General features: G+C 44.1%; 1 protein-coding gene across 1 annotated transcript in view; it reads right to left on the bottom strand.

Moving 5' to 3' along the window:
• agmo (alkylglycerol monooxygenase) overlaps positions 1-23381 on the bottom strand; it is a 40411-nt gene extending 17030 nt beyond the window's left edge. Inside the window, exons 1-9 of the mRNA XM_079275163.1 lie at positions 23108-23381; positions 18891-19021; positions 18222-18373; positions 7607-7710; positions 6419-6514; positions 3677-3743; positions 3485-3550; positions 2457-2536; positions 1975-2109 (exon numbers count right to left, since the gene is read on the bottom strand). Coding sequence (XP_079131289.1) covers positions 1975-2109; positions 2457-2536; positions 3485-3550; positions 3677-3743; positions 6419-6514; positions 7607-7710; positions 18222-18373; positions 18891-19021; positions 23108-23227 — 951 coding nt within the window. The 5' untranslated portion in view covers positions 23228-23381. The remainder of the gene's footprint in view (positions 1-1974; positions 2110-2456; positions 2537-3484; positions 3551-3676; positions 3744-6418; positions 6515-7606; positions 7711-18221; positions 18374-18890; positions 19022-23107) is intronic.
• Between the last annotated feature and the right edge of the window lie 1888 nt (positions 23382-25269).

Genomic DNA, 25269 nt, shown 5'->3' with positions numbered 1-25269 from the left:
TAAAACATGTTTAATTCCCCAACCCCTCGTAGTTCTGTTGCAATCTTCTGCACAGATTCTCACACCAGACAGCGTGCCGTGTACTTATATAACAAGATTCCTTCAACTTCAACTCCGTGTTTCTGGTGTTCAGAGGTTTTACAGTGTGGCCGTTCAGAGCAGGGGCTCCGTGAGGTTCTTATCCATAGTCAGTGTGTTAACTACAGTGGATGGCAGTCTGCACGCCCCCAGTTTGGAGAAGCATTCAGTAGCACCAGGACGAGACGTTATGTCCATAAACATACATCAATATCAAGTGTACTATGCTTCCACTGGTCTTCAGTCCTGTCTGAAACATGGACTGTATAGCTGTCTCAGGGCAAGGGGTTCTTTTAGGTGTCTAAAATACGTTTTGTTGCTGCCCCCGTCAACTTTACTCCTGTGCGGTAACTCCTGTCTGTTTCAACAAACTGGAGGTGTGCCCATCCCTAACTACTGTAGGCAACACACCGTGGATAAGTACCTCATACAATCCCACTTCAAGATGCCCAAACCCTCCCTTTAAGATGTCATTCCTGGTTGATTTGGTGAGTGATGGTAATGGCATGCTCATGTTAATAACACAGGATGTTACAAATGTTTATGCTCCCAAATCACGTTCACACGTCCCGGACACACTCGTCCTGCATGGGACTCAGCAGTGACAATAGAAACTTCTGTAAATAGATTGAGTTCTATTGCAGCATAAAAAAATGGAGTTTGATATCATGGATATGATTAAGAGACACAGACAACAAGAAGATAGACAGCAGTAGGGCAGGAGGTAGAAAAGAGAAGGAATGGAAATGACAAAAACAATAGAAAACAAAAGTGAGTGAGAATGTTGTGAAAAAAGAAAATGCCCAAAATGAACTCATAAAAGCCAAACGTCTCTGATGACCTTTCTACTTCTCATGTGTTTATATTCTTTACGACTAAAAGGCCTTTTGTCGCTTCAAGCTGAATTTTAAAAAAGGGTGAAAATGAGTTTGTTGTGTTCCATCTACAAAGTCATCCAGGATTTATTGGGCGTAGCGGTTCCCCCCCAAACACACAGTCACACATCAGTCCTGTCCTAAGAATTCCCTGAGTCACTTGACCAGTTTCCTAACAAAGTAACTAAGCCTGAGGGCCTCGGGCTGAAACTGCATCCTTTTTGGGAATGAAGTAAAAAGAAAACACACACAAAAAAAAACTGTCCAATCATAGAGGCCCGTCTCTAATTCGGGGGGTTTCCCAGGATCCCGAGGAACCAAACCACCACATGTGGGTTCCCCCCCATCCCGTCCCCGGTCCTGTAGGTATTCCAGCTCGGTGCTCTGCTTATTCTCAAAGAGCTGCGACACGTTCGAACCCTCTCTCCTCCCTTCCCTTTCTTTCCCTCACCGGCAGATATCAACCAGCAGCCGTCTACGCAAAGCCTTTCAAGATATTCCGGTTCAATTCCAGCTCCGTCCGTGTTTAGAACCGCCCCGCTGGGCTTAAGGGGCCAATTTAACTGTAAAGGCAAAGGGGAGTTTCTTTTTTCTTTTTTTAAAGTGTGAAGCATGAAGGGAAGTATATATGTGACACCATCAGCGTTATTTCAAAGCTAACCGCCGGGGCATTCAACTTGAGCCTGTATTTCTTTCTATGCGCGCACACACACACACACACACACACGCACACTTACACTCGACTGCATGCGGTTTAAATCCGCAGACTGCCTTTTAAAAGACAGTGAAAATGAACTTATTGTTCCCTCTACAAAGGCGTTGCAGCTTTTATTGGATGTGGCAGTTCCTTGTAAAAGTTGCAGAATATGTGAATCCTTCAATAAGGAATGCTCTTGAGTCATTTAAGCCTGTGTTTTGCATGAGTCAAAATGATGGGGAATGAAGCCCGAGGGCATTGTTGTGGAATCACACCTCCTGCAGGAATGATGTAACCAAGAGATTTTATTTGTTTTTAACCAACCTTGGGATTGTCTACGTGGTCACCTAGCCGAGGTTTACCGGGACGCCAACTCGGACCTTTGAAGAAAGTTGACAGCTTGTCACCGACGGTCTTGAAAGTGTTGGACCTTCCCCACAAATACGAGTAGTAGTGTAGCTGAAAGAAAAGAAACCCACGAGTCAAAAAACAACACACAATCAGATGCTACGTGCAGTTGATCAACGTTAATGACGTCATAGCTGCGACAGCTAATCCTGAGGAGAAAGGTTTCGGTGTTCATTGGGCTGGACGCACAAATAATCACAACATCCACCTTCGTGGCATTTCCCGTCATTGGCCTCCTTCACCTCAGCTGGCCAGTTTGCTTAGAGTGGAGTTACAACGTCATGGTTACAAAATAGCCGTCTCCCGTCCCCCTCCTCGACTAAAAGGTGTTTATCCTCAGGTGGATGGAGGTGAGACTCGACGGCGGCCACAACCATTGATGAAAAGATGGGACCAACCTGAACGTAGAGGATTTCAAAGGTGTTGATGGGGAACACCAGGCCGAACACCACTTTGTCTGACTCCTCAGCAAAGGTACCTGAGAAGAAACCGTGCAGCTTTCATTTACAAAACTAGACAACGTGAATAAATACAGTACCTATATTCAATACGTAAACATCTACATTTACACATTCAGAAGACCATCAGTAACATTATCGTTGTGCTTGGGTCCACCTGGTGAAGGCGAGTCCAGTATTCACTCCGTTTAGCTCTGTTTTGGTCTCCACCAACTCCTCAGGGTAATATCTGGCTCTTTAGTTCATCAAGACATATATATTTGCAAGAGAGAGAAAACGGCCCAAGGGATTTCTGGGTAACGTCAACCTCAAAATTGAATCAGTTACCCCTCGCTGACGTTTGGTGCAAAAGTGCTGACTCGAGTAAAAAGGCAAACCTAAATAGCTTATAGGGTCCCTGTTTCCCTTCATTCTGTTGTTATAATGGGTCACACCACAACTTTTGGTTTCCAGCGAGTATCAAGTCATGAGAGGGCAGACGTCACAGACATGAATACAGATACGAACACCACGAACACAACACGTTCACTCATGAACTCGTGATTTCAACGGTACACAGGAGGATGTGAAAAAGATATTCATGATGCTGAACAGTAATAATAACAACAAATAAAAGTGAATTCATCCAGAACTTAAAATCCATAACTCTGGCATCATAACTCTCTGTGTGGCTACATATCAGTAAAGTTGAATCTACGTAATACGCCGTCGTAAATTTTAGTTTCGTCGCAAATTATATCAGTGAAAGGAAGAAGAGGAAGGACCTTTATTGTGCAGAAAAACAAAGAAAAGTGAGACAGCATTGTTTGTATTTAGTATTGATCCTAAAACATGCAAGTATTGCAGTAGCGATACTTTTGATCCGGCTCTCTGACACAAACTCACTGACGTACAGAACTAATACTTAGTGAGCAGTGACTGAAAAGATAATCCGGCATCGACACAAATGTCTGAATGCTGTTGCTCACCAAATAACCGGTCCCATATGATCAGTATTCCTCCGTAATTCTTGTCAATGCAGTATTCGTTCCTCCCTGTTGGGAAAATATTTTGTGAGATGACCACAGAAATGAACTATTGTGAAAAAGTAAAGAAAAACAAATCTCTAATTTAAAAACAATAGACAGTCACTCTCCTTCCTAAAATAACGCGTGTCTCACCGTGATGAACTCGGTGGTGTTTTGGGGTGTTGAAGACCCACTCCAGAGGTCCAAGGTCTCTGATCAGCTGAAATAGAATAATAACATACAGAACATTCAATATTTCACGAGTAGAATGTAAACCGGTCATTTTCGTCACCACACGATTACGTACGAGATGTATATTGTGTGACTCAGTGATTTAGTCCTGGTGGTGGTACAGGATGAAAGGCCATGTGTCCTACATTGAAAAGGTGCATCCTCTGGGGAGCATGAATGTGAAAATGAATTTACATGGAGCTTTTCTTTTGGGGATGCCTATAGCTGGACAAAAATGTTCACGAAACAAAAAGTGACGAGGTCACCAAAGACAAAGATTCATCTTCATCTTGCCACTCTGTCTACAGCAGACGTTGCCATGTCTCACAGAATAAGTGAGAACCTTGAACTGCTGAGTGGTGCCAGAGGGAAGAGTCAAGGCGAGCACCGTGAATGTCCACCGGTCCATCCGACATCTGTAGAGATATTTCAGGCTGCGCTAAAGTGACGGACTGACCAACAGACGGACATTGGAATCCCTGGAGCCAACCGCGCTCGAATGGATTAAACCGACCATCACAAATTCCGAGAGTTGACCAACAACCCGACCCCAAATAAATTCAGTTTACTTTATTATGAAGCGAGAAAAAGCAGCAAAATCCTCACATTTGAGAGTCCAGAACCATCAAATCTTTGGTAGGAATCAATAGATAGTCTGAGTCAGTCACTGATCGTCTGTTGCTCGACTACAGTCACAATGTGTCTTTTATGTTTGTAATTCTGTTCAGCACTTTGTGACTTATGTCTGTAAAAAGCGCGTTATGAATAACTCTTACTTACTTATATTCATGTTCTTTTTTCCTAATGATAGTCGTATTCATGGCCTGGTAGGTTTAGAAAAAAAGACGTGAACAATGCTGGTAGAGTTAAACCCATTAACACTCTGAAGAAAACATGCACATCTCAAGAGACGATGCAGTTGAATGAGCACATTTTGGGCATAAAACTATCAAACATGAATCACTTTCTCCTCTTAGATATCAAACAGATGCACCAGTGAGTCATTAAAGATTACCGAGGTCAAACACGGCATATTTCTCACAGTTCATGTTTCTCTTCAGGCTGCGACTCTCAGATTATTTTGATGTTTCGCATCGATACGAACGAGACCTCTCGGTCTGGAGAAACGTGCACGGCTGGACAGAATTCCTCGGTGATTCATTATTTCCATGTAATGGCTGCGTCTGGCAAGCCGAGCGTGAGAGTTTTATCTTGAATGAAACGGGTCTCCACCGCTTCACTCCAGGCTCTGAGGCTGGAGCGGGTCAGCGAATAGCGTGCCAATAAATTACATCACATCAAAAAAAAGAAGAAAAAAAAGGCCATAAAGGAGGCATAAATTACATCCCTTCAGAAGATTGTGACGATTACGACAGTTTGCACTAATAGTGCACTAAAAGATGGAAGGCGTTCCAAATCCATTCATTCCCTCTCAAGATTGTGGCGATTGTAAACGTGATACTCCCGTCACTTTAAAGGCGGGGAGAGCGGCCATGCTTCTGTTTGGAATATTTCATGAAATCTCATTATTTTTTATTGAACACAGGTTCCACTGAAACTCCGAGCCGACAAAGGCTCGCCTTAGTGTGCGGATTCGTTTTGGCAGAGCGAGGACGGTAACTTTACAGACTTTTGTTCAGTCAGGTTTTCCCTTTTAACTTTGCACAGCAACAATGACGTTCAGAGATTCATACACAGCCACGTGTGCTACATCTTGACTGATTCTACAATATATTTACATATTTAATCATTATAACATTACTATGGGCATAGCACATCGTAGTCCTGTTATCCATTCATCATTTTTTTTAGATTAAAGTTTAAAAAAAAGATGCTTGAGAAAACTGACAAATTTCCACAACAAGTTAGTCGAGCCATAAGCAATATCTTGAATAGTCAAAAATAAGCAAATGTATTCAATTTAAGAAGGATAAAAAAATGAAGTAAACTGGGCACAAAAGAGAACTTTACACCGTTCGGCTCCAACTAAACAGTTTATTTCTCTTTTTGTCTTTTCAAGGCAAAGTTTTAATCTAGTTCTTCCTCGGGCGAGTCCATTGAGTAAATCCTCACACTTCAGAAGCTGTAACTATTCATTTTTTGCATGGTTTAATGCCTCCACAAGCCAGTCACAAGTTGCAGCACATTCATGTCTGTCCTAAATGTCTCCATTTCATCATTGTATCATATCAGACATTTGTGTGAAATTGTCACAATTAGCATATTCATTTTTTTAGTTATGGTACTAAAAAAAAAAGTGTCTCCTGAGGTCACAATGACGTTTGAGTTCAAGTGGACGTTTGTGCCACATCTGGAAAAACTCTCTCCAGCCGTTCCAGAGATATCGTGGTCACCAGAATGGGTCGGACAAACCCGAAAATAGAATCAAATCAATTGATCGTCTAATGTTTCCTTGCAATACATGCAGGGCTATGACAAAAAGATCCTTCTATTCATGATCTTATCTTTACTTATCCTGACACTGCAGGTGAAAAGTCAGCGTTTGAACCAAAGACATGAAACAGGACGTGTGTCTGGAGATGAATGATGGTACTTGATGTTTAACTGCATCGGTCCAACGGTCAAACGGTCCCCTTTCTCCTCTTTTCAGGATAAAGACAGTCAATTAATGAGAGAATGTGTAACCTGTGTTGAAACATTTACCTCAGTGTGGATCCAGAACTGGTAGAGGAGGTTTAACTGTATGTGGACGGCAAAGACCGTGGGGGGTGCAATCAGAGCCATGGGCAGGTAGAAAATCTGAGGAGGAAGAGGAAGTCCTCTTTTATCAACATATTGCATAATACAACGACAGGAAGACAGCAAGTGTTTCACATCCAGTCCTGTAAATATCAACAATCTGTCAAAAATGTGACATAGAAATGATGAGAGCATTCCAACAAACAATATGGGAACTTCCAAACCGCCACCAGTGGTCGAAACACTCCACAAAGCACATATCTTTTTAAGGATACGGCTGGCAAATATATCTTTGATATTGTAAATAAATGCCATGAAAAGAACAAAACAAATGTGATGAAGACGTGTTCGTTCGTCTCTCAATACTTTCGGACTTTTCCTCTCCTTTCTGTGGCACTCTGCCTCATGTAACGCAGAGCACCGGTGTGGCTCTAAATAGTGCTTTGAAAGGTTTTTGGACAACAATGGAGCTGTAGAGGGACAGATTTTCCTCTAACCAGTAGTGCCGTTTATCAAGGAATAGTTCTGGTGTTGTTTTGGTGTGAGTTGCCTCGTTTTGCAGATATGCAGGTTTGCAGATATGGGCCGTAGAGATGTCTGCCCTCCAGTATAATGGAACGAGACGGCACTCGGCTTGTGGTGCTCAAAGCTCCAAAATAATTACGTTTAAAAAACACCAAGAGCAACGTCTCCTTCCAGAAATCATGACCCAAGATAATCCACAGATCTTATCGTGAGGAACTATTTCCTTCCTACTGAACTACACGCGCATCACCGCGCAGAAGGAAGCTTGCATATGAACGCTACATTGCTAGCTCACCTAGCATCACTGAGCTAGCTAACACTGCAGCTCAACCGACGCGGAGGCCATTTTCATTTTTACATCTTCTCCTTCTGCGGTGACACGGTTGGCAGGTGTACTTTGGAAGAAAGAAAATAGTTCAGAGACGAAACGCCTCACAAAGCGACACTAAAAGCTCCTCAAACACAATCGACGTGCTATCGCTACTTCAACCAGCCAGAGTCAGGAACCAGGCCATGTGTAGAGGGATACGATGTAGCAGCCTTTGGCTACAGAGACAATACTTGGCTCCATGTTGACAATAATAACAATTCACAGAATTAGCTGTGACAGAATGAATAATATCTCACCCATGATGTGAACTGCTGGGTGAGGGACTGTCTGAGGGCGACGGCGAGGTTGTAGTACTCTGAACTGTGGTGAACCTGGTGAGCAGCCCACATGATGGACACCTCTGGAGAAAAATGACACGTGCAAAGATACAGAATGAAAACAAGAGTCCACCGCTCCAAATCTCTTTTGAGGTTATCACTTCAATCAACCTGCCCATGAATGTGTGACAGAGCGAACAGCAGCACCAGATTCATACGCGAGGCTTGAACTCTCACACACATCCAGCTGTTTTTTAACATCGCCACAAGTGATTTATCTCAACAATCAACCTCCCCAGATGAGTAACGAGACGCTTTCATCCCCAGAAGGAGCCATTTGGGTCTCGCTCCTGGACAGCCGTGATGAAAGGCCGAGGCTTGAGTGTAGCTGGCCATTGGAGGAAGAGGAGGAGGAGGAGGAGGGGGGGGGGGGGGTATTCGGTTGCAGCTGGTTAGCTTCCAGCCTGATGTCCCAGTGCTCCAGTTTACATTCCTCTGCTGTGTTGTGATACTTGCTACATTAATATCTGTGTTACACTTCATTTTAACATCCAAAGGGAACATGCTTGTTAAGTTTCACTGGATCTCCGGCCCGTTTCCGGACCACCCCGTCTAAGTCTGTGCTTTTTGGCACCTCCCGGCCACTTTGGGCCTCTGCAGCCGTACAAGAGAGAACAGTAACTTTCAAATATTGCAGAACCACAAAGCCCCGTGTAGACGATGTACAGTGGTGTACTTGTTGTAGTAAAAAAAAGCAGCCAAAGTTATTAAATAAGGTTCAAGTTTTATGAAGGGGCCTTGTGTGATGGGATTTGTGATTAAGGGATCAATTATCAAGAATTCAACTTTTATTATTACACGTGGCATGCATGCATGTGTGTGTCCCCGTGCATGCATGCCACAAGCTTGTTTTTAGGTTTGTTTTTATCGAATAGATTTTTTAAATCATGCTATTTGCACCTCCAGCTGTAATTTGCAACTTGCACCTTTTGCACAATGCAATATGCGTTTTGTTGACCAACGTATTGTTTTTGTACGAGAAGGAAATGATCTTTGGTACCATTTCATCCAACTGCAGCTCAGTAAAGTAACGTTTGTTCTCCGTGGGTCTCGTTGATTGGATGCCGTCAGATCGGTTCCAACTCATTGGATCTGGGGAATGAAGTGTTGACTTGCTTGGAATGAACAGCGTTAACAATGGCCGATTGAGTGAATGAAGGGACATTAATTGATTCATGGCACACTTCTTGTATCACAAATTGTATAATTCTGGGGGCTTGAGGGAAGGTTTCAAGTCTCTCTCTCTCTCTCTCTCTCTCTCAGCAGGGAGTCAAACATCCCAATGGGCCGATGGTCCGCCGCACCTGAACAAACACACTGCTGAGCGCTGAAGGTGTGCAGAGGAGCACCGCGACCTGTCCCGACACCTTTCCAATCAGTGAAACAGAGGTGGACTTCCTCAAGCGTTTGGGGAAACCCTGAGGTGCTCCCAGAGCAAAGTAGCGCTCCCGAGCAATGCTCCACACCTCCGTTATTTAACAGGCTTATTGCTGAGTTTTAGCAGGTGTGAGAGAATGAATGTCACGAGGGAATGTTTTTGGAAGCGTCACATTCAGTGTTAAATGGTGTATTTTGGATTGATTTTAAATGGAAGCAACAGGGCTTTATTTTCCCTCTCAACACAACTGACAGACAGTCTGCAGACAAGGCATGAGTCTGACAGGAGAGAGGTAAGAAGAAATGAAAACAGAAGAGAAGTCTGACTGCATCTACGACAGTCAAGCACTAAAATGATGACGTTTCTTCCGCTCCGCAGCGTGGGGGATTCAGAGATGAACTGTCCTGCTCAGAGACATATTGAGAGGATAATCCAGCCTTTGTTTGATTCCAGCAGCCTGAGTCTCTTTTTGCTGTTTTCCTTCTCACTGCAATCGTGCTTGGCAGGGTCCAGGAATAAGGGCGGCTGAGATTGATGCTTCTTGTCATTGATAGGAAGTAGGAACCGCTCGGCTTCACTGCAAGCCCATGTCCTCATCTCTGGACTCGGCGGGACGCTGCATAGTTTGGCAGGGCCTATTCAGGAGGGAAGCCCCGTTAATGGTGAGAACCAATGCCACAGAGCCCGTGTTCCCAGCGAGAACGGAGAAAACGCTGAGGACGGCACTTCCATCTGGCCTCCAGCGAGCCTCAACTCACCCTTTCTCGGGGAATAGCAAGCACGAGTGCGCGCTAATCAGGCGATGGACAGTTTGGACACATTATACGAGACTCTGCTCAAAAATAACAGCAGTCGTCTTTCATTCAAATCCATAAAACTTTATGTTTATGTTTACCTCTGTGGCAAACAAAAGGTGGAAGTAGTGCAACTTTGTATAAACGTGCATCTCTGCCAGTGGGTGCATGAATTAATTTGCTATAAATTATAAAATTGTGCTGTATGATTAAAAAGTTAACTTTATAACAATGGTCATATACATACAGGTATATATGTGAAAGTTGAACATGCTCAGCATTTCAGGAGCAGTGGGCTGCTGTAAAGCGCCCAAGGAGCAACACTGGGTTCAGTGTCTTGCTCAAGGACACTTCAACTGGCAGACAGTGGGCGCTCAGGCTCGAACCGCCAATCTTCTACTCTTGAACCAGTCACTTCAGGGTACAGCAAACCTACTGCAGCTTAGCTTGGCTTATTAGCCATCTAACCACCTCGCGATATCGTCATCTATTATTGTTTACATGGTCTCCTGCAACACCAAACCCTGTGCAACCAAAATAAGCCTCATAGTTCTGGTATTCACCGGCTGCGAGAGGTCTGGCAGCATGTTGATGTAATTCTACGATTTTCAGTTCCCGCTGTTGAATTATATCATGACACATAATCAAGGCCTATAAGTCATCATCAGTCAGGTTACGTGACCGAGTTGGACTCAAACAGAGTCTGTTTACGTCCACCTCAACAATGTCAGGAGCGGTGCTTATACAACCGGAGTCGCAGAGACGCAAGAAAGCAAAGTCCTGTTGGACGGAGCTGCAGTGAGTGCCGATAATGATCAGTCCGTTCCTCCATGATGCTGCCATAAAAAGAAAGTATGAAAAATAACCAGCAGAGGAGGAGGGCCACATCCACTCTCTACGAGAACGCTCTCACATTCACATCAATCAGCTGCCAGATCGTCGCCCTCGGCGACAAACTCCTGGCACCGACGAGCGGCGTCCTTCATGTGCCGCCCTTCTGAGTGGTGGGCCGACCTGTCAATCACCGGGGTAATGGCCCGTGAACGGCCCTCCGGTGTTTGGATCGGACGGCTCTTGGACGGGGGTGCCAAGTCAAACAGCGAGAGCCGGACTCGGTGGGACGGTTGGCCGACTCCCCCTCTGCCATACTTCATGCTGTCCACACAGCTCAGTCACACGCACTAAACTAAACACACTAACGTGGTCAGGCCCACTTACAGCTCCCACAAACAGGGCAGGGTGTAAGAACGAGGTTTTAAAAGTGAAGGGTGACGTAAAATGGCTTTTCTATCACATTTTAAGATAAACAACAGTCGATTTGAATTGATTATATTCGCAATTATGTTGATTCTAACTGACATCCAAAGCACTAGATATAAAGCGGTTTTATTCTTTCTCTCTCTGTTGCAAAAACAAAGACGTAATCCAGATAGATTTTATATTTTGTGCAATAAGAACTCAGTTTATGGAAAATGTAAAAATGCCTGTATAAAGGCTAATCAAAGGCTAATCAAAACAAAGAAATATAACACCAATTGTAATATGCTTTTCCCTTTTAAGTTTGCATTGACTGTGTCATAATCAAATGAAAAACACTTGTTAAAAGGGCAATTATACAGCTTTTTGTATTTAACAACTGGGTTGTTTGTGTTGCGGGGGATCCTTTTCTTTTCTGCAAAGGAGACATATCGTCCATGCCAAAAGTATGTCATGACACAGCAAATACATCGTAAGAAAAACATATAAACGCGTATTTCACTTTATTTCTTTGCTTGATTTGTTTTCATGTTTGACTGCCACCTTTTAGTCGTCTAATCGGTCTTCTGAGTGCGTCTCACACGATGTTCAAGTGGGGCTTTAGTGTGATTCTTTATGGTGAAGCTCAGTTTTACAGATCTGTGAATTAAATCAACTAATTGATTCGTCGACAGCCCTGTTCTGTAGGCCTTGTAAATCCTGCACAGCATGCGAGTGTCTTTCTAAGGTTAAATTAAACAGCATGACTCATCGGGGAAAAAATTAAAATAACTTCAGCAGAAGAGACGCAGCAATTGCAGGACCCAGTCCTCTGTGCGCCAATAAAGGCGTCGTGGCAAATTACTGCATGAAAGCAGAGTAAAGATTGTCTGAGATTACAGATTTTATATGTTTGAGAAAGTTTGAATCAACTGATTGTCACAGCGTTGACACACCAAAACAAAAGGAAACATTTATTCATGCTAAACCTGCACAAATAAACACTTCTTCCTAAAAGGTTTTTCGTATTTCTTAATTATTAGTGACCTACAGATTAACAAGTTCAATTTACACACAAAGTTATTAGAGATTTGCTAATTTGAAAAATAAATCACACACAAAATAACACTGTAAATTGAGATTTAATGCTTGACACAACTTTGACTTTGTGTGTCGGATTTCTCTTCATCATTTGCAATATCTCAGTTCTTTTGTGAAAGAATTTTAAAAATCTTCTTTTTTTTAAAATGGTGAATCGATTCAGAATCTTAAAAGATAAGAATCTCGATTCTTGCTTGAATGTATTTTTCCCGCACCCCTTAATCACCACTCATATTCATCCTTCATGTTCACACTTCATCCCTCCAAACGGTGGACGTTTGTCCTCAGCGGGGGGGTCCGTCGGCTGTTGACAGAGGGAAGTCTCTCCGTGCAGGGGGGGGAGCACACGAGGGCAGCAGTCGGCCGGACTGAGGCCTCTCTCTCATCGCACAGAGCAGCAGACAGAGAGTGAGAGCCAGTGACCTATAGATCACTGTGGATGTTATGTCTGCCTCCCATGAGGCCTTTCACTTGGTCTCTTCTGCTGCCGTGAGCCAGACCCCCACATCCTGACCAAACCACACCGACGCAACCAGCAAACTAAGCGGGGGCCCCGGATTCTTCTGCACCGGGCCAGGAACCCGCCGTCACCGTGAAGATTTATGGAGCCCCGGGCAGGTTAACCCCCCCCACCTCCACCTCCACCTCCACCCTGCCACCCCCGCCCAGAGGAGCTCCTCTTTAAACAATAACATCCACATCGGCTGCGTCCTCTCGGGGACGCAGGACAGCGGCGGAGTGCTGAGCACATCTGTTTGTCTTAACAACTGCTGCTGTCTGCAAGGCCAGAGGAGTGGGAGGGGTGTGTGGACACAGCAGCACACAGATGTATAGAGGATGTCGTAAGGTGCATGTCTTCCTGTCCATACATGTGTTCATAGATCGCCTGAAACAACACATCTCACCACCGCCACAATTAGCTTTAACCTCATCGATATGGAACCTCACCTTCCTGATGTCCATTTTCATTTGCTGTATTTTAAACTGAATGTTTCCATCAATATGAGTCAGAGGCATCAGGATCACAGGCAACACAGGAAACAATCAGGATTTGAAGGCAAAACAGGCGTGACAGGACATAATTAAGTGGCAAGAAAGAATCAGCAAGACAAAAGACATAGAAACTAATGTACAGCCTGAGACAGACTGGAGGCACAGGAGGGCGGAGATTTAGTGGCTTCCGACTGTTTTCTAACACCACCCGACAAATGCCAACAATATGCTGCTGGAAGGCATTTATAGAATGTGGAATGACAAAAAGTTAAAAAGTTAAAGCGTCTGCTTTGTACGGCAGCGGCAGAAGAGTTGCAAGAGTCCGATTTGACACACTTATCACGGGACGAGAGACAGTTGACAGGCAAGACAACGGCGGAGGATTTGGGAGTCACAGCGAAAAAGCCAAAGTGCCTATTCGGCAATATTTCAGTCTCGTCATCTCGGGATGACGAGATTGTGAGATATGAAATGCTGATTTTTGCAAATCGAGTTTGACGCATCTTGTTTTTGCATTTCTAGACATTTGCATGTTCATTTCCAATTGGTCGGTTTGTAGACGCGCGTCGCAGCAGCAGTCACATTGACTTACATTTCTGAGGGAGCCTGCGTTTGGTCGCTGAAGCTCTAAAGGGATGGACGTGTCTTCGAGTAACACCTTAGACCACCATTTTTTATTTCTGACGAAAGATTTCTCCATGTTTCTCTCATGATCGTCAGCTTCCTGCACTAATGGGCAGCGTGCAAAATACCCTTGATTGACGCTTCAGACCCCCTGAAAGCCTCAATAGCAAAATGACCAGTTATCACTTGCAAATGGTCGGATTAGTCGGGACCCCGCGATTGCTGCTGTCTGCCGGTCCAGCCGGATCAAACTGCCTGTCTCTCGATAATTAACAGCTTATTGGTTTACACTGAAGATAATACCCTCACTGCCAAACATTAAGGAAGTAACGATAACATTGCACAGCAACTTTCAAGCGATTCTCCGATGTTTCAGAGCTAAAAGCGTCACGCCGAGCAGCAGCAGCAGCCAGCGTGGTGAGACGACTGCAGCGTAACTCCATTACCTCACATATAATCAGAGTACGGACAGCTGACTGGCTGATTAATGGCCTCAGCCTCGCTGCCATGCCTGGATATAGATGCCGGCCGAGAGCAGAGCTGCTATTAGTGGCACTCGCGATATGAGGTTAGAATCAACAGGACTGTCAACATTACGGCCGCATCCCAACCGAGTCGGCCCCCTGTTCACCCAGAAATCATCTGCTTCAGAGTCCAGAAGGTCTCAACATATATAGTCTGTCTGACGGGGCAGCAGACAAAATGTGGGCGAAATTGGAATTTGTCTTCTATTCTTGTCAGTCACCAGGTTATTAAACCAATGTGTTTACAAAAGGCGGTTAAACGTGGAGCAAGGGTCATATTGTTTCAGCGGTCGGGGGAGATATACTTTCTAGCAATCTGTCAGCAGCTGAACACTTCCAGCTTCTTTTTTTCCAAAAACAAAACAGATAATTATTAAACAAGGGCCCACTAGAGCTGCAGCGTATCAAGTCCGGGACCAATGAGTTTAAACAAATATGGATATCAAGAGTTCAGATAAACAACCACTTCATTTGAGTCTGTGCGCGCACAAAAGGTCATTCCAACGTTTGAGAAGCCAGATTTGCCTCGATTCGAACCACGACTCGTGTTCGTCAGCAGACCCGATGCGAAACAAAAGCCACGAACCAGGATCCAGTCACAAGCTTTCTATCGACGCAAGGAGGATCATGTTCGGAGAGTGAGCGAGTGTCTGTCCATGACGAATCCGTGGATCTTTACAAGGACCTCTGGCGGTTCCGGTGACTCACACTTTCTCTGAACTTTATTGTCCGTTTTATTCTGCCATTGACTTCCTGCTGACTCCTCACTCACTGCTCTTAACCACAGGCCAGTAGGGGCCGCTAGTGATGACTCCGCTGAGGGCATCGCCGCTGACCTCTACTCACGGTGAGGAGAAACACTTTGCTCACTTCTATTGTTATGGATGGTGTGTTCGTTGACTGACAGGAAACAGCTGGCGGAGCGACCGCTACACACACTGCCGAGTACATCGCTGTCTCAAACGTCGAGCTGATTGCTTGCATACACCATTTGTGTTGAAGTTTGAATGAAGTGTGTTTTACGACACCTTACAGCTCATAAGTGTCTCGTCGGGCAGTTTACCAATTGTGGGTTGTATTCATTCAATCACACAATACAGCAGGTGTCTTTACAGACACACCTGGCAGAGATCTGGACTCTACTGAGGTCACCTTTCTGGTCGCTAACACACCTGTCAGTGCAGAATCCTAAATTTCATCCAAACGGGCTGCAGACGGAGGCAGCTCAGTTTTCTTTTAATCTGTCGTTATCTCCAAGATCACAGCGTCTGGCAAGAGCGATGCCGAGTGTGAATGTCTCCTCGGGAAAGATGGCATCAGCACAGGCTGAAGGCCTTTTTAAAGTACTTTCCATTTAATTATCTTTGAGCTGTCCTTTCATCTGGAAGTCATGATGGAAACTACGGAAAAAAAGGGCCATAAAACTGAAAATGATATTCTGCACTGAGGCTAATAAGGGCTCGTATTTCCCAGCAGAGGATGTCACTTTTGCCTCATTTTACAGTTCTCTATTGTAATCTTTCCCTTATTACGCAATATTGAGATTTATAGCTCATATGTCCTGACACAATAGGATCATACATGCAGTGTTCCTGCTGTTTTCAGGCAAGAAACGGCAAAATCGTTCCAACACATGAGCGCAATAAAAAAAAGACTCCGAAAGCAGCGTTACATGACAATTTGACACTCATTAAACTGCTGAAAAATACTTTCAGCCCGCATCCTGCAGCTGTCTCATTCCTCAGTGCCGCGCTGTAGGAAACATCCATCCCACACGCTGGAAGAGTTTTGTTGAACCTCGCTGCAGTTGACCGAGATGACCTCGGCTGACCAGAGTGAGGAGTGAGGGCCGCGCCGGGCCGGGCCTGCGGTCGGGGAGAGCCGCTTCGCTTTGGTAACAAGGCGGAAAAGCTTCGGCCCCGAGCGAGCGCTGCGGCCGCTCGGCACCAGACAATTATCTGCGACCCCGCAATGTTCCACAATAACAACGCTGGTAGAAGAGGAGATGAAAGTGGAATTTAGAGAAAGAAATTTAGATGTAAAAATTATTCTGCAGTTCAAAAATAAAAGAATTCCGACCAAACAAACCGAGCAGATGTGCGATACTGTGAGCGTCCCTTTGTCTTACATACACAAACGAATATAAAGCCCCATTCATCTTCCTCAGGTTACCTTAATTATATTTGCAAGTCACAGTGTCGGAGTGAACCACCAGTGCATGTTAAAGCAAACTCTACTGATGTTCTCAGTCACCTCAAAATCATGTCGGGCGGTTCTTGGCGAGACGGTTTCCAAACACAGCTTCTGTTAAGCCACATTCTGGACTTTCAGCCAAAACCATGTGGACGAGGCTGCAGGCAGCTTGATGTGCCACTGACACAAATAAACATCGGTGCAGGCCACAGATGAATACCTCTCTGCCGGTGTGGCAGCCGAGCGTCTGGCCCGTGCATCGGTTGAGCAAAGATACAGGAAGAGTCGTTTCTAAAAAGACATCGAGCTACTGCTGTAGAAACACTGTATCCTGGATCCATGTTTTATTTCTGCTTCAACAGTGATGCCGCAGGACGTCGCTGCTTTAGCGCCTCGACTGTGTCCAGCTCGTTGCTGTGAGAGCTCCGGGTTAAGACCACAGCCCTCTGGAGACTACGGCCTCTCACATCTGCAGAGCTCTCAAACCAGCTGCATGTAACTCAAAAATAATTGCTTCCTCCACAACGTCCAGGACAGCATGATGTGTGTGTGTGTGTGTGTGTGTGTGTGTGTGTGTGTGTGTGTGTGTGTGTGTGTGTGTGTGCTATCTAGCGTGCTCCTCCCTGCAGGGATGGCAACTAAATCAACATTTTGCAACCATTTATCTTCAGCTGGCTTTGTAGTTTGTCGTTGGCATCATCCGAGTGACACATAATAAAAGGAAGGGGACACCATCAGTGCTGTCATTTAAATGTGTACAAAAGTACAGAAGCCGTCTTCGAAACATGGGATGAAATGCTAAATTAGCCATATTGTGAAGGAAATAAGAGTATTGGTATGATCGGTGGAGAAGATGATAATGCTGCAGACAAGTGGTCACTGTTCAAATCCATAGTAAACACCATGAATCCAACCTGACCACAGCCACACTGCTCCGAGGAGGAGCAGACTTCGAAGCTGTCATATCTAACTTTTTAAAGCGTGCAGAGAGGTGAATGTTTCTCTGAGTTTAAAGAACACAACAAAAGGAGGTGCATACCCGTTTCTGTATCATATGCAGTGCAGAAACCACACAGCAAGGAGCGCTTGCCAACAAACGTACCACCACAACTCTCATGAACGACACTTTTTAACTGCCATGAATGTTATTTGTGTCATTATTTAATATGCTTGACCACATATCATCATTTGTACAACTTGTGTTCATGAACGTTGATTTGTTTGGATTTACACCTGATGGGAACTATGTTTACATCCTATGTTGTGCTGGGGACACATTTAGTCGTGGCAATCTCCTAAAAGAAGACATTGGAAGTGGCAGAAGTTTCTGTCGATTTAAGTTTAAAGTGATAACGAAGTGCTCGTTTCTGGAGATCAATCTTTTCTCAAGTGGGCTGCTTTCCCTCTCAGTTGTGTGCAGCCAGCGACGTTTATTTATTTTAGCGTTTCGTCGTGCATATTTGCGTGCAATCAGTTTTTGTGTCATGTGAATGCCAGCTGATTTTGTACGTTGAAATGCATTTCAACGGTTCGGCGGCGGATTGACGACGGTGGTGTTGACTTGAGATGCACGGCAGGCGAATAAATCCATCAGTAACAGCAGAACTAAGGTGTCGTGTGTTTCCCGGAGGGAGCGATAACGCGCATCATCTGAACGTGTACATCAGCGTGAGTGAGTGTTGTGCTGGTACCGTGAGCTAAGCGGTGGAGCCAGTAGTAGCAGAAGTCCACGCCCACGAAGGTGAGCCACCAGGTCCAGGCAGAGTCCCACGGCAGATCCAGCAGGCGGTACCGGTTCCACACGAATATGTAAGCAGTCAGCTCGCAGCTTCTCATGAGCAGCCTGAGGGAGGGACGGACAGTCCACGGCGTTAGTACAATATGCGGTTGGTGTTACAGTTGTACTGTTCATTCACTTGTTTTTAAGACTGTCCCGGTGCTCTTGCTGCACCAGACACCTTCGGGTGTCGTGTCCGTTTCAGCACGGGTGTTGATAAACGAAGCCATTTCCTGCATACATATATACGTCTAAATCAATCAAAGCAAATAACAAGTAACGATGACGTTAGTTATTGTGTGCGTTCCACATTAATGGCACAATAACTGAACAACACCTGCTTCCTGCTGCTTACATCACATTACCTCATTTTGGACGAGGTAACAGCAACGTGTTTAATGTTTCTTAAAACTCGTGAAATATATGTTGGGTTGAGCGGCGTGACGCCGTAGGCAAAGGTTGCCGACGCAGGCACCTCAACAGAAACTCTCGTAGCGCACTACTGTCCTCGTACGACATGCAGCGCAACCGTGCCATCATTTCAAACAGTATGACCCGACTGTGAGCTGCCTGCAACACTCACAGTGGGATTCTGGAGATCATTCCACACGATACGGAGGTGAGTACGTCACTGATGGTGACCACTGGGGATCCTGTCTTCAGCAGGCCCACCACCATCTCCAGCACCATCAGCCCCACAAAGAAAGGAGTGGCCTACACACACACACACACACACACACAGAATCATGATTCAGCACTGTTGCAAACTGTGAAAACAAATGAGTTTCAAGTCCACTCTTGCTTTTGGTGGGTTGTGTTGAGCTTGACTGTTTGTCTTGGTAGACGAGCTGAAAGCCGGCAGCACTTTCATGTCGTTGGCGTCGCTGTGCCGATCTGAAGCAACCGGTCTGAAGCCGCAACACGTTGGCAGATCGGAGATCACAAACATTTGTCTGAGCAGATCTGTGCTGGAGGAAGAAATGACCTCATTGGTTGCTTAGGACACCAGCGCTAACAAACCACACCATGAAACTGGATTGTCGTGATGTTTGCTGAAACCACATAACCTGTGGTAATAACCAGGGCTGTGGAAACTTTTTTAAATGAATAATAGGAATCATTTTTTCTTCACTTTGTTGCTATAAGTACCTTAAATTAAAAGGTTCTCCGTACGACAATCAGAACATGAATATAGCAAACGAACCAGGATAATAGTGGCGTTATGTCTACCTGAGCAGCGGATGAAGTGCTTCTCCCTCTGTGTCTGTTGGAATCTGAGCTGCTCCGTGCTTTGTTGACTCAGCCGCCCGCCCGCGCCTTTTAAATCATGTTAGCATGCAGCTCTGTCAGCGCCGTTGCCGCTGTTTGCACTTTTAGCAACGTTAGCTGCTAGCCGCCGGCTCAGCAGTCGCCAAGTTGAGTGCGGTGGGGAGGCAATCCTCTCAATCAAAGATCTGCTCTGAATATTACATTTAGAACCTTTAAGCGACTTAAGTGTTATTAATAAGTTGCTCTTTTTCAAAAATAATCATAATAGTCGTTTTCCTGTATTGCCAACTTGTAACACATGCTGCAGCAATATGGCTGCTCAATGTGCATTCGATGTTTTTCATTATAAATTAGCAAATTTTTATGCACAAGACGCCACATGCTTCACTGTTTTCCTTCGGGGTTTTTTTCGGTGGCAAAAACAAAAATTAAAATGACAAAATTACAATTTGCAAAAGTTGTAAAAGGATGGATTACATTTAGTAACCAGTTGTGACAAAACAAATGGTAAGCACTCAGCAAACAGTCAGTGGCATGCCTCTATTTCTAACTGGGCTGGAAACATGTAACCTCTTAATGGGTCTGTCAAACATGGAACAAATTAGTGAGGGACGGGGTTAGCAAACAGGTCACGAGTGCGACTTCAGCGGCGTGTCAGACCTGCTGGTTAGCTTTAGCTTGAAGGCGCTCATTGACCAAGTGACTCCAGTCGTAACTGGGACACATGGCCCCGCCAAGAGCGAGGAGCGAGGGACGTGACGAGACCGCAGAGGAGCACATCTGCAGGTGGGGAGGGAGGAAGTGTGTGTGTGTGTGAATGGAAGTGAGAGGGAGTGTGCATGCATGTGTGTGCATAATCCACATGTGAATGCCTCCACTTTAACATGCAGGTGTGTGATGCGAGTGTGTGTGTGCACAAGCAGAGGCGAGAGCACCACCGGGGACCTGCGATCACACGCAACGCTCCCAACATCTGGCAGCAGACTGCAGCGCTGCAGCCAACAAATGGGCTCGCGGCGCAGGCGGACCTCCTCCAGACCTCCTCCGAACCCGCTGAGAGACAGATTATCATTGTGGACGCTGGCCGAAAAAACCTTTGCCTCCTTTTTTTCCCTCTCCTGTCGAGCAGATAGTTTTACCTCTGCAGCCCAGCGTTCGACAGCTCAGGGCAAAATGATTCAGCAGGGCAAGTTGATTCTCATGCTGCGCAAGAAAAGAAGGCGAGGGGGAAAAGGCTCGTCTTTGTTTTCAACACTGTCGCCATTGTTTTTTTTTTGCTCATTCCTCTTCGCTTTATTTGATGTAATTTGTCCTCCATCTGTGTGTTTCTTCTGTTTCAGAGTGATATAGCTGCATATTATGTTACAAAAACACTGAAAACTAGCATTTTCTTTTCCCTTATCTCAAAGTAATTGTGTTTTTTGAATATATTTTTGGTTAGATGCCTGAAGTAAAGGTCTGGGGTTAACACGAGCTGAAGAGATTTTTAGTTTTTCAGTAAATAACCCTCCCATGCTTCAAGCTTTTCTGTGTCTTAAAAAAGGTCATCAAGTGGCAAAACGAGACGACGAAACGTCATCGCTAGAACCTCCTTCAGCTTAGAACTCTTCAAAAATCTAAAAAAGTGGTTTTCAATTCTGAAGATTATCTCGCTGAACACAATGTGTAAGCATCATGAAGCAACAATCCGTTTGGCTTTTTGTCGTGGGAACCAGTGAGACGCTAACTTCCTGGTTGGCCGACAACATTGCGTCACCCCTGCAGCACTCTAATTCACCCTCAGTAGCTGTGTGTTTGGATCTAGCGTGCACTGAAAATATCTCTTCTTGTGTTTTTATCTTTCTACAAACAAACTAAAAATGACACTGAAGAAAGCTGATTTTAAACTGCAACACTCTTGCGTCCTGTGCGGACCGTTTGTTGTGGCATCTAATAATTGTATTTTATGTTCTTCTCAGTTCGGGCCTTGCATGGAACGAGACATTTGTGGACCAGATGTCTGCATTTTCCCCAAAACAGCCTTTTTTATAAGGTCACGGATGACTGACAAGCAGGCTGACAATACACTTCCATCACTGCTGTCTGACAACAATATTGTGTTTGCGTTCAAAATCACTGAGACTTGGCAACAACCCACGGAGCAATCACTCCAAACAACTCTAAAATTTGAAGATTGTGTTTTGTTGTTTTGATTGTTTCTAATTAATTTGGCCCGTTGGGATCAGAGAGCAGAATAATGAATGACACAAAAACAAACTGCAAACAGTGCTGAGTCACACACACACACACACCCATGCAAACTTGTATCACCATCGAGCCCTGCGGCAATGACACATTTGTTTGATGACGTTTGGTAGTGGGTTATAAGGACTCCTGCTGATGTGCCTCATAAAACCTCATCGCAAACACGCGCTGTTAAACCTGCACCAGACGTTCGCCACAATAAACGGCAACTGAGACGCTGTAAACTGACAGTAAGAAGCAGACGAAACCCCAAAACTTATTTTAAATCGTGCATTAAGTAGACGTGGGAAAATATTCAGTGGCAGTTACATCTGAAGTCTGACTATCACATTACACGACGAAGACATATCGTCAAAGATCACATGTTATGTTTCTGGATTAGTATTACTGCTGTATTAATGTGTATGTTGCATTTGAACTCCTTTATGTCCTGTTGGCTGGTTTACTCTACAGTAAGGCTTCATATTCTATAAGGCCATCGTATGTTTGTAGCGTCGCTTCACCCTTCAGTTTTGGAGACATACATTTGGAGATACGTGGTTTTCACTGGACAGGAAGGGTGTATACAACTGTAATCTGAAAAGTAACTGAAGCTGAAGATGTACAAAAAGTACATTTAGCAAGTAAAAAATGTATAAATACTCTGTTTGTATATATAATATTTTTATTTTATTTTTAGTTATTGTGGATTTTTGTACTTTTACTGAGTTGATATTCTTTACTGTTTATTACTTATTTATAATATTGCTGCTCTTGTTTTTGTACCTTGTGTGCATGGTCCACTTTGCTGCTGTGATGCTGTAAATGTCCGCACTGCCGGACTAATAAAGGATTATCTTATCGTATTTTATCTTGTCTTAGTAGAGGCATAAAGCTGCGTACAATTTAAGTAGGCTACTCCAGTAGCTCAAAGTTGCACTCTAGTACAGATATAAAGTACTTTACATTCATGTGGTGCAAATGGGACAAACATGTTGACATTTGAGCAGCTTGGAGCATTGAATGTTTCAGAAGTATATGCTCGAAAAGTTCCTAAAACACTGAATCAATTATCAAATCGATTACTGAATTATCGATGAATTAAAATCTTTGCAGCTCGAGTTGATACTTGCAAACTTGTTTTTGTGAGATCTATTAAATGTAGCACGTGTGTATGTTTTCGTTTTAGGACGCTGCGTCCTCCGCCCTTGAGTGACAATAAAGGTGCCCTGAGGCGCCTCGTGAGACTTTGACACAAACAATCACCGCGTACTGCTGGAAGTGAGTGAGACTGAGAACTGTACCCACCTGCTGCACATACTGAGGTACATCTTCCAATTTCTGATAGGATGATTCGTTCGGCGTGAGCATGAAAAACATGGACCGGAATCCCTCCGACGAGTAGCCGGGCTCCACAGCTTCAGCCATTGGCACTCACACACACACAGCACTGTGCTGCTTCAGGTGAGCGTGTGTTACCTGTGCAGGTATTTAACTCTCTCTAAGGTCCGCACTTGTTTTTCTCTCCGCTGCAGGTTCAGTAGGTCAGTCAGCTCGCGGGCTGGACAGCGTGCCAAAGCTCCTCGCGTACAGGAAACCGTGTTCGTGACAGTTAGACGCAGAACAGTCACTTTGTGACCGTTTACCCGAAAGTCCTGCTTCGTTGATATCAAAGGAGGCGAGGTCATCTTCAGTCACTCTTCAGTGCTTCAACTGGTGACCCGTTCCGTGTGACTTTGATCTCGCGAGAGCTTGCAGAGTTGTGGTTTCCCTGTGTGGTGTTGGGACGTGTGATACCAAACTTATTTTTAATTCGATGATATGATCATTTAAAAAATGACCAATTCTGATCATTTATTGTGTGACATTTCAAAGCAAAGATCATTTTCAGTACTATGTGTAAAAAAGGCGTTTTTATAGAAATACTATGATTAAATAATAACTTCCAGGGTGGCTCTATATTTGGTCAAGGCATTGTTTATGACATGTTTGTGGACACGTGAATCATATAACGTATGTGCTTGTTATGTATATATGTACAATCGGATAAAAAACAAGAGCAGTCACAAGTTGACCAGCAAAGATTTTTCACGTCCTTAAATTACTTTAATTGTGTTTTTTAGCCGTGTACATAACTGCCGCAAATTGATAACTATCGTTAAATTAAAATCATGAGCATACAAGTCACCAGATGCTTCCAGCTACGTTGTCCGAGGTCATGTACGGAACATCAAACACCATGACATAGACTCAAACACGAGTATTCTAGTGACTGCAACTGTTTTGATGCTTTTAATGGTTTTATGTGAAGCACTTTGAATTACCTTGTTGTTGAAATGTGCGATACAAATAAACTTGCCTTGCCTTACCTTGTCTCATGTTTCACTGTTACTGTTCGTTGAAACTGAACATTTTTCCTTATCCAATGTAAAGGTCCATGGACGGAGGATGTTGTACGGCATATTTGTATGCATACAGTCTTTTCAAAATAAACTTCTGTCTTCACAGGAAACAGCTCAGTTAGGTTTAGGAAAATATCGTGACATTTAGTTAGGTTTAGGAAAAGATCGTGAGATACTTAGTTAGGTTTAGGAAAAGATCGTGAAATACTTAGTTAGGTTTAGGAAAAGATCGTGAGATACTTAGTTAGGTTTAGGAAAAGATCGTGAAATACTTACGTAGGTTTAGGAAAAGATCGTGAAATACTTAGTTAGGTTTAGGAAAAGATCGTGAAATACTTACGTAGGTTTAGGAAAAGATCGTGAAATACTTACGTAGGTTTAGGAAAAGATCGTGAAATACTTACGTAGGTTTAGGAAAATATCGTGAAATACTTACGTAGGTTTAGGAAAAGATCGTGAAATACTTACGTAGGTTTAGGAAAAGATCGTGAAATACTTACGTAGGTTTAGGAAAAGATCGTGAGATACTTACGTAGGTTTAGGAAAAGATCGTGAAATACTTAGTTAGGTTTAGGAAAAGATCGTGACATTTAGTTAGGTTTAGGAAAAGATCGTGAAATACTTACGTAGGTTTAGGAAAAGATCGTGAAATAGTTAGATTTAAGAAAATATCTCGAAATACTTACGTAGGTTTAGGAAAAGATCGTGAAATAACTTAATTAGGTTTAGGAAACGATCGTGTACTACTTAGTTAGGCAACAAAACGTAGTTAGGTTCAGAAAGGATCATGGTTTGGGTTTACATAACTAGGGAAGTTATCGTTATTTAAGTACAGAAGTTACGTGACGAATGACTCAACAATGACTTCTCCTCTCACACAGGGGGAGAAAGACCCGTATCTGTTTAACCCCTCCCGGCCAGCCAGTGTAGGTTTCTGCGGTTTTATACTTCCTGGTTAATGATTACGTGGATTACATACAATTTGCTTTTGTGGGATGTCTGTAAATTACAGTGCATTCATTTTTTGTAGGAATAGCTACGAACAGCCTATCTTGAGACGGTGCCCTG

Source organism: Melanostigma gelatinosum (assembly GCF_949748355.1).
Source record: "Melanostigma gelatinosum genome assembly, chromosome: 9".
In the NCBI taxonomy this organism is placed as follows: domain Eukaryota; kingdom Metazoa; phylum Chordata; class Actinopteri; order Perciformes; family Zoarcidae; genus Melanostigma; species Melanostigma gelatinosum.
The sequence above is the reverse complement of the archived record's forward strand: the minus strand, read 5'-3'. Positions and strand labels throughout refer to the sequence as shown.